Genomic DNA, 14,011 nt, shown 5'->3' with positions numbered 1-14,011 from the left:
ACATAAAGATGTTGGTTTTAACAGTAGCACCATTAGCATTACCGGCATTCCGAGCATTTTTCCTAGTAGCTGTAAAATGATGCAGTGTTGTTTTGATCTGTGTGTCTTTGTAGCTTATTATACCCATGATTGTTCTAACACCAGTTAGGCTTTTTCTTGTGCTTGTTTGAAATTCTTATTTCTTATTCCAACATATTCTTTTTTAAAAAACTTGCTTTAACTACAGTTTTGTCACCAAAAACCTTTCAAAATCAGTTATTTTGTCAGAAAATTTCAAACTGACAGTCCTCTTTTGTTATTGTGAGCAGAGCTGATATTAGAAGGTAATGTGACATAGTGAAATCATAATTTCTGTGAGGTAGAGAACCCCTATCTTGATTTTCAATTAGTCACCTGCAGTCCTTTCAAGGGAGGCTGTAGAAAAGGTGACATGGCAGGGGGTGGGGAAGGGTGCGGACCCCTTCCCAGAACAGACTGCACCCAAATGCAATCTCGAAGGAGAAGAGTTGGGGAAACGGAGAGGTAGGAACACGCCAAGAGAAGGAGGAAAGAGAAGTGTATGAAGTTGTGTTCCAGCAGAAGTCGCCACTTGGTTTCTCCTGACAGCACATGCGTGCATTCAAGGCGCACCAACTAGTTGCTGCTGGATCCTATTCCCTTTGATTGGAGCTAGAGTTCAGAGAGTATAAAGAGACCCGGCTCTTAATTAGGCGGATCTGTCATGCATGTGAGGAATTCCTTTATCTTGAAAGTGGAGGGAATTTCTAAGGGGGTTTTAAGCAAGAGAGTGAGAGTGTTGTGCTCGCACGCATGCACTTCGCACAGAAATAAATATTGAAGAGACAGAGTGATTGAATTTTAAAGCAAGTGGTCTGCAAACACACAAAAGTACATTTTATGATCAAACTTACCATTCCAGGTAGGGGAGTTATTTCACTTTACCACAAAGAAAGAAAGAGGGTTGCCAAGAAACAGAAGAACATTCTGTCACAAGGTTTGATCTGTGGACACATAGTTGGTTTGCCTTATACTTAACTTTATTTCTAGGTTATAAGTGAGAGTTTAAATAAGAACATTAATACATTTGTGAGTAAAATCTACTTTAGAAATCAGAGATTTCTGACTTTGGGGGAATAGGTAAAAATGTTATTTGAAGGTTACATATAATGTGTATGTATATTTGTGTATGTACATACTTAGTAAAAAATGTGCTTTGTTTAAAAGTTATTTCATTTGCTCTCGTACGTAATTTGTTCGACAAGTTGTCAGAAACATTTGTCTAGGCTTCTGTTTTCAGAACCAGGGTATATATAAAAGACTGAAAATGTGTCAGTTGTGAAATGTTTCATCAACTAATTTACTCTAGTTTGGGAGGTCTTCGCCTGTCCTGGGCTTAGTAGGCATTTTCATTCTTCTTCATCCACCTCTCGGCCTTTCTTCTCTGGCTCCATCAGTACTGGATTAAGTCTCTGCTGAAATGGGCTATTCTGTGCGCGGGTTCCTCTCTCTCCTCTGTTCTTACTCAGCGCCTGGCTTGTGTGTGTGTTCCACCCACACGCAGTGTGGGCTGTCCTGAAGGAAAAGTATCTTACTCACTTTTCTGTACTATTTAAAAAAAAATTTTTTTTTCAAATGAGGATATAATTCATTTACTTAAAAACAATTTTGAAAAAGGCAGCAATGGGGAAGACTTTTCGATGGGAGAAAAATAACTTGTGGGTAAAAGATAATAATTTTGATGATCCTTAAAATGATGGCGATGCTTTTAAAATTCTGGTTCCTGTCATCTCTACCACCAGTGCCCTGCTCACCACCCCTCCTTCCATTTTCCTGTGAGTGTGTTTGTTTACTCAGCTAGGATTTTTAATAACTGACTCAATTGTGCACTGATTTACCTTTTAGTTATCTCTTTGCAGTGGTGACTTATCCAGTTCTGACTCACTTCATGCTGCTCTTTAAAGGATTTGTTCTTCTTTTTATGGTTATGTTTCATGGCCTTTGATGGTGAGTGGCTGGGAGGAGGGAAGATCATATTGCAGTTATTTTTCATTCACTGCTGTTGAGCAGATTCTTTATGGGAGAAGGACGAAGCTGAAATCTATATTAAAGTTTTGTTATGTGGACTTTTTTTTTGACATGCTTCCCTCACACTAATGTTTATGAGATAACCACAGTTACATTTTACATTACAATATAAATTCTATTACTGTATCAGTTAATTTCTAATTCATCTTAGCTGAGACTGTATGACTTTTGTTTTTCATGATTCCATTTAAAGGACACTGAATTTAGGTGCTTTGGGGATAAGATTGGACGGATCTCTGCCCTCAAGTACCTAAAAGTTTAAATGTGGAGAAAAGGTCCAACCACGTGTAGAATGAGTCGCAGGAATTCAGAAAGTTGTAGAAGGAGAGGCACTTTTAGGAGGGTGGACCCTCTTGTGTAAGGAACACGAGGGATCAGACCTCCAGTATCTTCTGAGTAGCAGGGTGTCCCTGTGCGCACTGTAGTGGGTAGTACGCCCTGCCATTGCTGGTGGGGATAAATGAGGTGGTGGGCAGGAACAGGTGCATGATGAGTGCTCACACTGTAGTGACAGTGGTGGCAGCAGATTGTAGGAAAAGCATATTCTGGAAAGACAGCATGGTGTAGCAGACAGGATGGAAGTCATGAAAGACGAAATCTGGCTTCCTCCTCGCTGTTCAACCTTTGGTGGACTTATTTTATACTTTCTGGCCCTGAGACATCTTTTTTCTAATAACTCACAATTTTAAAAATCTGAGTGCAAAATCCGAGAGGGACACCCTCAATTTAGGCTTAGTCATCTGCTAGAGCTTTATGACAAGGTCCACAGTGTTAGTAAGGCTGACCTATTTTTTGCTGTTGCCAGAAGAAGGAAACACTTTGGGGTCAGGTGTCAAGTGGTCCTGAATTCCAGGCCTGAATCACGACAACAAATTGCAGTTGAGGAGCCACCGAAGGTTCCTGAAAGGACAGTGACATGACCACTGCAGCATTGAGACGAAGTTCACTATCAGTATTTCCCCCCACTGGATGTATTTCTGCTGGATATAGAGAGTCATGTCAGGGTTCTACTCAGAAGTGGTACCCTGCTGTAAGGGGAGGCCCTTTTTCCTTTTAGAACCTATCTTCAAAGTAGTTTTTCTGCCATGAATCCTCTGCCAGCCCAGGATCTGTCGAGAGAGAGCCCACTATGTACTGAGCACTTCGTGCTGAAAACTGTCTGCCTGCCTGACTGAAAGTGGAGACACTCAGCTCGCAGGTGCTGGTGAGGACTGAAGGAATGAACAGGTGGCAGAAGGTGAGGTGGGTGACAGGTTCTGCTTCGTCAGAGTCAATCAGAAATAGGAGTGCAATGACAGGGACAAGCCATCTGTATGTGATGCAGTTTGTATTTAAGGAAATGCTAAGGCAATGTGGAATGATTTTATTTTGTAATTTTTTTAAGTGTTTGGTCCTTGGGTGGTATTTTAAAATCTGCTAAATGAAATATGGTTACTATTGATATTAATCATGATTAACAATGGTTTGGATATTGGAGTTGTGCTTAGAAGGAACTTTGTGTTCACCCATTCTTCCTACTGATGCTACATTCTGCTCTCTTCTTAAGGTAAAGTTAAGTATTTTTTCAAGTGCCCTTAAATTTTTTTTTTTGGAATATAAATATTCAAATGGGAAAACCATGATATTTTTAATAAACTGGTTGTGACGTTCTCTTGACTGAATCCTGAATCCTCTGGTTTCCCTCATTCTAGTCTTCTTTTTCCAGTTATAATACAGGGACCTGAGGGTGGACTGTTCCCTCTCTGCCTCCTCCTTTCATTGCCTTAGAGCAAGCACTGACCAGTGCTCAGATAGCCCATATGGGCAGTTAAAAGTTGTCTTAGGGCCCTGGACAGTTTGCTCAGTGGATAGAGTGTCAGCCTGGCATGCAGATGTCCCAGGTACAATCCCCAGTCAGAGCACAGATGAGAAGCAACCATCTGCTTTTCTTCCCTTCCCTCTCCCCCTTCTATTTCTCTTCCCTTCTCACAGCCAGTGGTTCGATTGGTTCCAATGTCAGCCTAAGGTGCTGAGGATAGCTCGGTTGGTCTGAGTTGTGGCCCCAGACAGGGATTGCTGGGCAGATGCCAGTGGGGTGCATGTGGGAGTCTGTCTATCTCCCCTCCTCTCACTTAAAAAAAGTTGTCATAGTAATGCAGATTCCCAGCCAGGGGTCTACACATGTGAATCAAAGGCAATTTTCATGGCTTATCCCATTTAAATCTGACAAAACAGTTGAGGCCATCCTTGCCCTTCTGACCTCTGAGGTGAAAGTCAATACTATTAGACCCTTCCTCTCCAGGTTAAATACACGGTTTCAGTTCCTTCAGCCCCATAGTCCTTTAATAATGCTTTCCAGAGTGTTGGCCTAGAAGTCCAAATGGTGACAATCTTCAGAGTTAGCCCAAATCTCCGCAGCTGGATTGTGAAGACAAAAGGTGAGATATACACGGGATAGTAGATGTGTCCCAGGAAAGGGGAATGAGGGATGATGGCTCACCCTCTGCCCTGTCTACGCAGCCTACCTGGTTTTCCCAGGTCATCACAGCCTTATGAAATGAGACTCTTGGACATGAGGAGACTTTTATGTCAAAATTAAGTATAAAGCATCTGTAATTGAGGAAATACGATCATCTATGAAGTAGTTATTTAAATCCTAAAAGTACTGGTAATCTTATAATCTTCAGTACTCTACTCTTTATATAGTTCTCTTTGATCAGGGGACTTAGCACAAGATCATCTCATTGGAAAAAACTGACATCTGTTGAATTTTGACTTGTTTGGTGATTTGAATGGTCAAAGTTAGAGGTTTAATATAGAGCAGTATTTTATAATTAGTATTCAAATGTATGTTCATTATACCACATTCCCAGATCATATTTTATTGTTATTTTTTTAGCAACAGAAAGATGGGTTTATTTTTTTCTCCTGTTTTCTTTTTGTCTGATTATAAAAACTATATATGCTAATTTTAGGGAAGAATATAGACAGATATAAGAAAATTAGTCATAATTCAGTTATCTAAAGATGAGCATTATACATCCTTTGATGAACTTTCTTTGGCTTACTTATATATCTGTATGTAACTTTTAAAAACACATAGCTAAATTTACAATCTCTCTACAAATTTGTTTGTATTCTGAATTCTTCTAAAACTGGGCCTGTTTGTCCCCAATTATGTTCAATAGGATACACAATATAAAAATGTTCTGTTTCTTTCTTAAATGAGTTCATAGTCAGATCATTTAAGAAACCTCTTAGTTTCAGTGTTATTGGGTTATTGTTTTTGTTGTTGTTGTTGTTGTTTGTTTTAGGTGAGAGGAGGGGAGATAGTGAGGCAGGCTCCTGTATGTGCCCTAACTGGGATCCACCCAGCAACCCCATTTGGGGTTGATGCTCAACTACCAAGCTATTGGACGGACTCAGACCAACTGAGCTATCCTCAGTGTCCAAGGCCATGCTTGAACCATTCAAGCCACTGACTGTGGGAGGAAAAGAGAGAGAGAGAAGGAGGAGAGGGAAGGAGAGAGAAGCAGATGGTCAATCTCATGCGTGCCCTGACCAGAGATTGAGTCCGGGACGTGCATAGCATACACTGGGCCACCGTTCTATCCACTGAGCCACCAGCCAGGGCCTTTTTATTTTTTTTAGACTGGTGATTCCATGGAGCCTTTAAAATACTAACATGTATTATCATGTCCTAAGGGAGGTGATATATTGTGTCTTCCTGCCTTATTTAATCATAGAACCCTTTTCAGGTGAATTAATAACTTGAAGAATTTGAAGCAGTTTGGGAAAAGTTGACAGGCATGTTCGCCTGGATATGAGACATTTATTGACTGTCTGCCCTGGTGCCCGCTTCTCATATTCTCTTTTCGTTACATCATACTTGGTTATGAGTTGTTCTGTATCAGATCATATCTGATAATCAGCTGTTCAGTACTAGCTCACAGCTTATGGTATTGATAAATACGTTTTTAAATAAATACTTTTTAAATGTATTTTTTAATTTTTAGAGAGAGAAGAAGGAAGAGAGAGTAACATTGATTTGTTGTTCTACTTTATTTATGCACTCATTGGTTAATTCTCTCATGTGCCCTGACTGGGGATCAAACCCACAACCTTGGCATATTGAGATAATGCTTTAACTAACTCAGCTACCCCGCCAGGTCATAACTACATTTTTAATGTATTTTAAATGAATATTAATTTACAAATTAGTACATTAAAAAAAACACTCATTGGCTTTATTGATCTAGTCTGGTTGCTTAATATCCTGGGGCCCTGATGAGTTGGTGAGCTCTGATTCTGCTTCTTTGAAAGTATTAGTTTATTGCACCTCAAACATGCATTTTTTCCCCCTCTAATAATTCTGATTCACTGTTAACTTTCTAAGTATTGCCTTTTACTAGAGAGGGATAGATAGGGACAGACAGATAGGAATGGAGAGATGAGAAGCATCAATCATTAGTTTTTCCTTGCAACACCTAAGTTGTTCATTGATTGCTTTCTTATATGTGCCTTGACCGTGGGCCTTCAGCAGACCGAGTAACCCCTTGCTCAAGCCAGCAACCTTGGGTCCAAACTGCTGAGCTTTGCTCAAACCAGATGAGCCTGCGCTCAAGCTGGCAACATTGGGGTCTTGAACCTGGGTCCTCTGCATCCCAGTCTGACACTCTATCCACTGTGCCACTGCCTGGTCAGGCCTTTTACTCTATTTTCTACCTTTTATCTTCTTCCTGTGTTAAGCTTCTCAAACCTAGCTCTTTGGCATTAAATAATTTCAGTCATATTTAGTATGAGATAAATACTCCTATTTGTATTCTTTTTTATTTTGCCAGCTGTTGGATCATTTCACTCGTTATCAAGAATTCTACCATGTAACTTGCTCCATACCTTCTTTTTCTATCACCCCTCTTTGCCCTCAAGCATTCTGCCATTTTTTGTGTTTTCCCTCACTCTCACAAGTATAGAGTATGATCAAGCCTTAGGAGGTCTTTGAAATGCACCTTTACTTGCTGAACTTTTTTAGCTAGGGAAGTAGGTGGGAAACAAGTGTTATTCTCTCTTTTGGTTCCTACTTGGCCAAACAGGCATATTTTAAATTGCTTTCTTATGTCTAAATCTAAATGTAACTCTTATCCTGTATCCATACTGCTTTTATTCATTTGATTAATTTCAGGGCACATTATTTGAATCAGCTTTCAAATCAATGTTGTCTTTTTCAACACTTGATTTATCAACTATAATAGATTTATCAACTCCGTTTTCCCCAGTCCCTCATGCTTTTTGTTGAAGGGGGAAATTCCAGTCTAAAAAGTTAGGTGCTGCCTGACCTGTGGTGGCGCAGTGGATAAAGCGTTGACCTGGAAATGCTGAGGTCGCCAGTTCGAAACCCTGGGCTTGCCTGGTCAAGGCACATATGAGAGTTGATGCTTCCAGCTCCTCCCCTCCTCTCTCTCTATCTCTCCTCTCTCTCTCTCTCTCTCTCTCTCTCTCTGTCTCTGTCTCTCCCTCTCCTCTCTAAAAATGAATAAATAAAAAATAAATAAATAAAAAGAAAATTGTAGCAGGAATTCTTTTAAAAAAAAGTTAGGTGCTGATTCATAAAGCTTAAATTATTCATGACATTGTACTTGAGAGGTTTGTATGGGTTTCAGGCTAACTTGAAAGAGTATGACGTCCCTTTATCTGAGATGCTACTTTTACGTAATTTGAGTGAAATTCAGATAAGAAGGAACATAAAGAAAATAGTTTGCCTTACTTGGTTATCTTAACTAATGTAATGTTTAAGCACTGTGAAATTAAATTTCTGGTTTAAAATAAAGTTTCCTATAATATTCTAAAGTAAGACTACTTTTGAGTATTCTAAATCTGTATATTCAACTTCATAAACTTGTTTACAATGGTATTTTCATAAATGTTCTAAGATTGTATAGCTCTGAATATTGGAGTGTTTCAATAGTTATCGTTAAAACTCCTTTTGCCCTGAAACATTTGATGAGGAATGCCACATCATTCTGGTGAATGTATCATACTGTATTATAAAATATTTGGGAAAGAAACTGTATGTAGTTCTTAGTGTTTTTTATTTTTGTTTTGTTTTTCCTTTCCACTTTTCTTGTGTAGCCTTTAGACTGTTCTTAATGCCCTTGGCACACAGAAAGTTTCCCATGTTGTTCTTTTCATTTGGTTCCTTGAATTATTTATTGTTCTCACTTCCTTACCACCTATTCATTTCTGGGGAAAAAATGATTTTGTTTTCTTTTTCCTTCTTAATTGATTGTAGAAAATAGGTAAATAAGAAGATATCAAATGAGCACTTGCATATATTTGATCTGGTGTTCAGGGGAGAAGATCATGAGAAGAGATTTGGAAGTAACTGCATAGAGATGATATTTAAAGCTGCAGATACCTATAACATCACCAGATGGTACTGGCTACCATGCACATAGCTCCCTGTAATGCCAGTGGTTGAGCCCAAGCAGATTCACATTGGATTCAGGCAGACGGTAGAGGAACTGTGGAGCTGGAAAGCAGTGGGCCATTCCTGTTTATTAGATTCTTGTGATGGCGGATGAGCAAACAGACAGGGGAAAACCTCTTCTTGCAGTAGTGGGCAAGTGATCCACCTAACGGCCCCTCGCAGTGGCGGGCAAGCAATCCCTCAACACTGCTCTGAGAGGAAGCACCCGTAGCCTTATGTAGGCTAGACACACGTGGCTCTGCCACGTGCTCATGCACTAATGCAAAATGCAAGTGAGCGAGCCTCACAGAGCTGTTTTCCCTACATCAGAAAAGGGTGGTAGGTTATATTGTGCTAAGCTTTGAGGGACAGACTTTCAAGTAGTAGAATTTGAATGGATATTCTCGTTTTCTGGTAGTTTCCAACAACTCACTGAACTAAAAGTGGGATTGGTATTCTAGCTAAATGGGCCTGCCATTGATTCAAATAGTATCTACAGCTGTGAAATTAAACATGTAACAAGGAAATTTTTTATATAGCTTGCTCTTTCAACAGATGGGGGTGACGTGTCAAAATTAGTATTGTGCTTCTGTTTAATTCTATTGCTGTTTGCCATAGTTAGTGATGCTTAGGCAGGTTTGCTGATAATCAGTAGAATTACTAATAATTGTCAGCATATGTTTGCTAGTTCCACCAACCCTAAGGAGTAGGTTTTAGGTGTTTCTGATTTGCCATTATGCAGGCATACCTCATTTGATTGCCCTTTGCTTTACTATGCTTCAGAGATGAAGCGCTTTTTACAAATTGAGGGCAAGACCCTCCCCCAGCAAAAAGATTACAGCTCACTTATTGCGGTACTTGCTTTGTGGCGGCGGTCTGTAACCGAATCTGCAGGATCGCCAAGGTATGCCTGTGACAGCTCTAGTTTTAGTAGTTTAATAAGTCCACAGCATACATATTTCTACATATGTTAGTCAATGTCCAAAGTTTATATTGCACCAAAAGGAATATATTGATGTAAATAAGGATGGGGAAAGAAAGAGAAAAAGTAGGAAAGAAGGGTGAAAATATTTAACTTAGTTGTCTATCTTGAGCCTCCTTAGTTTTTACAAGTTATTAAACTGTGGACACAATCTAATCCAGCCTTTTCCTCATCTATATTTTGAAGTTACAAAAACAAATATTGACTTGTAGTTACAATGGGAGGTTTGGCATTTCTTTTAAATTGTGAACAGATTTTTATGTTTAAAATAAGATTTTTAAATCCATTAAAAATTTTGGAAGCATACCAGATGTTCTGAAGACTAGTACTCTGTAGTAATGGCCAAGATCAGGCTTTTCCAAGTCAGTTCAGTTTGTTATATATTAGTGCTGGCTTTTAGTTTCTTCCCACAATGGGTATATCTTCACATATCTTTAAAAAGACAGTCTTGCAACAGACTATTTTCTAAGAGAAATGAAATGTGGCAAGAAGGAGTTTTTATCCTGGTGGGACTGGTGTGTTGGCCTTTTTGAAAATGAAAGTTCTGGCAATAATAGGTGATGTCTCTTGATTTCTGAGATTGTGAGAACTGTTGAAAGCATCTGGTTTTTATAAGAATCTACTTAGAATTATTCTTTATGCTTGTGTAGTCTTTCTCTGAAAGATATTTCATTGAAATGAATAGCATTTTTTTTTTTTTTTCCTTTGGAGATGGACTGGAGGTTACCTTGCATTTTGGTTCAGTTGACTGGTTTTTCTTCCATGTTATGAGTGGCACCTCTTGATTCTTAGCTGTGTCCACATGTGCTGCGGTTGGACGCAACAGTTAGCAGTTTCTTCCACTTGAAGGCTCACCATTCGGTAGGAACCTGTAAAGTTCTGAAATGGAAAGTAAATCAGAGCGATCTGACAGCAGAACTCTAGAAAGTGCAAAAGCCAGGTTTAATTAGGTATCAGTACGAAGCCATTATCCCCTTGACAAAAGATGGGGAAGGGGCGGGGGGGGGGGTGAGAACAATTGGCGTCTCTCTGAGGCTGCCTAGCGCAGCCCGGGAGCCCAGCTGGAGCTCGGCTGGCCCTGCATTCTGCAGGCAGCGTGCAGTTTTTGAAACACCCCTCAATGTTCCAGCCCTTAAATAGCAGCGAGTCTTCCAAAGTGATGCTGCGCACTGTTAGAGAAATGAAAGCAGCTGCCGAGCGAGATGCTTAATTATCGTGGAAGTAAGTGCTTGTTACCGCTGCGTGGAGCGCGGGGAGCGCGGGCCGTCCTCGCGGTGTCAGCCGTGATTTATAAACAATGCAGCCCTGTCGGCGCAGTGCTGGTTCAGCAGCATCTTCCCAACGTGGATTTGGCAGGAATTTAAAGGCCACCTCTGGTGTCATTTGTGGAGTCTTGGAAAAGGGTCCTCTGCCTTTCTTTTCAGGATGTACGCCACCATGCAGGATTCTGTGCTCCGAATTTGTGCCTCTTGCCTCCCGACTGATGTGCCCACGAGGAAGTTGGTTTTCTTCGGCAGTCACCTGGAAGGACGTTAGCAGTTCTCTGTCGTCTCTGGGGGAGTATGCAGAGGTCTAGCTACAGCAGCATTTTGTTTCTGCTCTCTTCAGAAATTAGCGCCAAAGGGTGGGGTAGGTTGCAGTGCGTAAGGAAATGCAGGCATTTTGTTAATCAGTGAAATAGTCCGAGTAGATGAAGCAGGAGAGCATGGGAAGAGGTGGTGGTGAAGGCTGGATTCGTTCTGAACTATTCCTGGTCGGGGTAAGTAATAAAGTAGAGGAACATGCAGAGGAATGCTCAGGGATGTGATGGCTCTGGGAAAACACCGTTTATTTTCTGTTTTGTATTTGCTCTTGTCAACTATGTTTAGCCTTTGTAAAGATATGGAAGACAAGTTAGGATTTTGAAGTATAGAAGGTGTTAAAAAAGTGAGTGTTGCAACCTACTAAATAAAATAATTTTCAATTTTTAGTCTTGTTAACGAACTGTGTGTTGCTCTAATTGCTGAACTCTGTTGACTGTGTTGGCTATATCTCAAACTTTTGGTCAGCACGGTGGTTCGTGGTATTCTACATTGTTAGAGGTCATTGGAATTCTTACTTGGTATGTAGTGGGGGTTGGAGCCTTGGTGTCCTGGAACGAGATACTCCCTGCCCCCCAATTATATGAAACAGTTCAATTAAGCTCAAGTAGCAGTAGTCTTTTAAAATACATATAATTTAAAAGATAGGGTTTTATTAAACACTTTTACTTTCTTTCAAACCTGCTTTACTAAAATATTGGGTTATGAGCTGTGAACCACATTCGTTACCAAGTCTTTTGTTTTCATGAGTCTGGTTTTGGCAATTGCATCCTTATTTTTATATGTATTTATCAAATGCTAATTTCAATTGTTCTTTTCTCTTTTAGAGAAAGCATGGGATTATGGTAACCACAGAGTCCCAGTAATACAAGTTCCATTCAGTTTTTTCTGAAAGAAAGCCGTCTGTTAAAGTGAAGCAAAGGAACTATTGTGGATTATAATGTTTTGAAGATTTGGATTTTCAGAAGTTTGAAAATAAGGCATCGTTTAACCTTTTAAATGAAAAAGATTAAGATCTTATGCAACTGCTGTATTTGCTGGAAACCATTTTCCAAAAGGGAAGTGCACATTTAAAACTTAGATATAATGGTCCTTTCTGCAGGGATTTAAGTCTGATTGCTTTCCCATCATGACTAGCTTGAAACGGTCGCAGACGGAGAGGCCTATCGCCACTGAAAGGGCCTCCGTTGTCGGCACAGATGGCCCTCCCAAAGTCCACACTGACGACTTCTACATGCGACGCTTCAGGTCCCAAAATGGCAGCTTGGGATCATCGGTCATGGCTCCTGTAGGGCCTCCCCGCAGTGAAGGTCCTCACCATATAACCTTGACCCCAGGAGTCCCAAAGATGGGGGTTAGGGCAAGGATTGCAGATTGGCCCCCAAGGAAGGAAAATGTAAAAGAATCTAGTCGTTCAAGCCAGGAAATAGAAACCTCAAGTTGCCTTGAGAGCATGTCCTCCAAAAGCAGTCCTGTGAGTCAGGGAAGTTCTGTTAGCCTCAATTCCAGTGACTCAGCCATGTTAAAAAGCATACAGAACACGCTGAAAAACAAGACGAGACCGTCGGAGAACATGGACTCCAGATTTCTCATGCCCGAAGCCTACCCCAGCTCCCCTCGGAAGGCTCTGCGCAGAATACGACAGCGGAGCAACAGCGATATCACCATAAGTGAACTTGATGTGGATAGCTTTGATGAATGTATCTCGCCCACGTACAAGACTGGGCCATCATTGCACAGGGAATATGGTAGCACATCTTCAATTGATAAGCAGGGAACGTCCGGAGAGAGCTTCTTTGACTTGTTAAAGGGCTACAAAGATGACAAATCTGATCGAGGTCCAACGCCAACCAAACTCAGTGACTTCCTCATCACCAGTGGGGGCAAGGGTTCTGGTTTCTCTTTGGATGTTATAGATGGGCCCATCTCACAGAGAGAGAACCTCAGGCTCTTTAAGGAGAGGGAAAAACCACTCAAGCGACGGTCCAAGTCTGAAACTGGAGACTCATCCATTTTTCGTAAATTACGCAATGCCAAAGGGGATGAACTTGGGAAATCATCAGATCTTGAAGATAACCGATCAGAAGACTCCATCAGACCCTGGACATGTCCAAAGTGCTTTGCCCACTATGATATCCAGAGTATATTATTTGACTTAAATGAGGCAATTATGAATAGGCACAATGTTATTAAGAGGAGAAATACCACCACGGGGGCTTCAGCAGCTGCTGTCGCATCCTTGGTTTCAGGACCTTTGTCCCACTCGACCAGCTTTAGCTCCCCAATGGGCAGCACGGAGGACCTGAATTCCAAAGGAAGCCTCAGCATGGACCAGGGAGATGACAAAAGCAATGAACTTGTAATGAGCTGCCCGTATTTTCGAAATGAGATTGGGGGAGAAGGTGAAAGGAAAATCAGCCTCTCAAAATCAAATTCTGGCTCCTTTAGTGGGTGTGAAAGTGCCTCCTTTGAGTCTGCACTCAGCTCCCATTGCACGAATGCAGGAGTGGCAGTACTTGAAGTGCCCAAGGAGAACTTGGTGTTGCATCTGGATCGAGTGAAAAGATACATTGTGGAACACGTGGACCTCGGCGCTTACTATTACAGGAAATTCTTCTATCAGAAGGGTGAGTAGAGATCTTTCATTGTTTATTTTCTGTGCTATACTTTCTGAAAGAGAGTACTATATGTTTATTTTAGCATTATGTCGTAAGATTTTCCTGTATTCCTTCTTTTCTCTTGATGGTAAAATAAATAGGTATTTATTGCAATGTATTTTTTTTTTGCGTTTTTTTGAGCTACATCTTCCTTTTAGGTATTAAAATGTCTTGTATATATTAAATATTTGTTTTTTCAAGAATAAACCCTTTGATTTAGTGGATGAAATTATAGTCTTCATGTAGAAAATTAGTTTTACCT

General features: G+C 40.5%; 1 protein-coding gene across 10 annotated transcripts in view; it reads left to right on the top strand.

The window, feature by feature from the left end:
• SIPA1L1 (signal induced proliferation associated 1 like 1) overlaps positions 1-14,011 on the top strand; it is a 381,790-nt gene that overhangs the window by 205,717 nt on the left and 162,062 nt on the right. For 7 of the 10 annotated variants that reach the window (XM_066275018.1, XM_066275017.1, XM_066275009.1 and 4 more), the window contains one exon: positions 11,920-13,719. In XM_066275018.1, coding sequence (XP_066131115.1) covers positions 12,222-13,719 — 1,498 coding nt within the window. In that variant the 5' untranslated portion in view covers positions 11,920-12,221. Of the gene's footprint in view, positions 1-10,936; positions 11,272-11,919; positions 13,720-14,011 lie in introns of all 10 variants that reach the window. The other 3 variants (XM_066275016.1, XM_066275015.1, XM_066275012.1) reach the window with 3 other exon arrangements.

This window comes from Saccopteryx bilineata, chromosome 4 (assembly GCF_036850765.1).
Source record: "Saccopteryx bilineata isolate mSacBil1 chromosome 4, mSacBil1_pri_phased_curated, whole genome shotgun sequence".
Taxonomy (NCBI): Eukaryota; Metazoa; Chordata; class Mammalia; order Chiroptera; family Emballonuridae; genus Saccopteryx; species Saccopteryx bilineata.
Note: the sequence above shows the minus strand (reverse complement) of the source record. Positions and strands in the feature narration are given on the sequence as shown.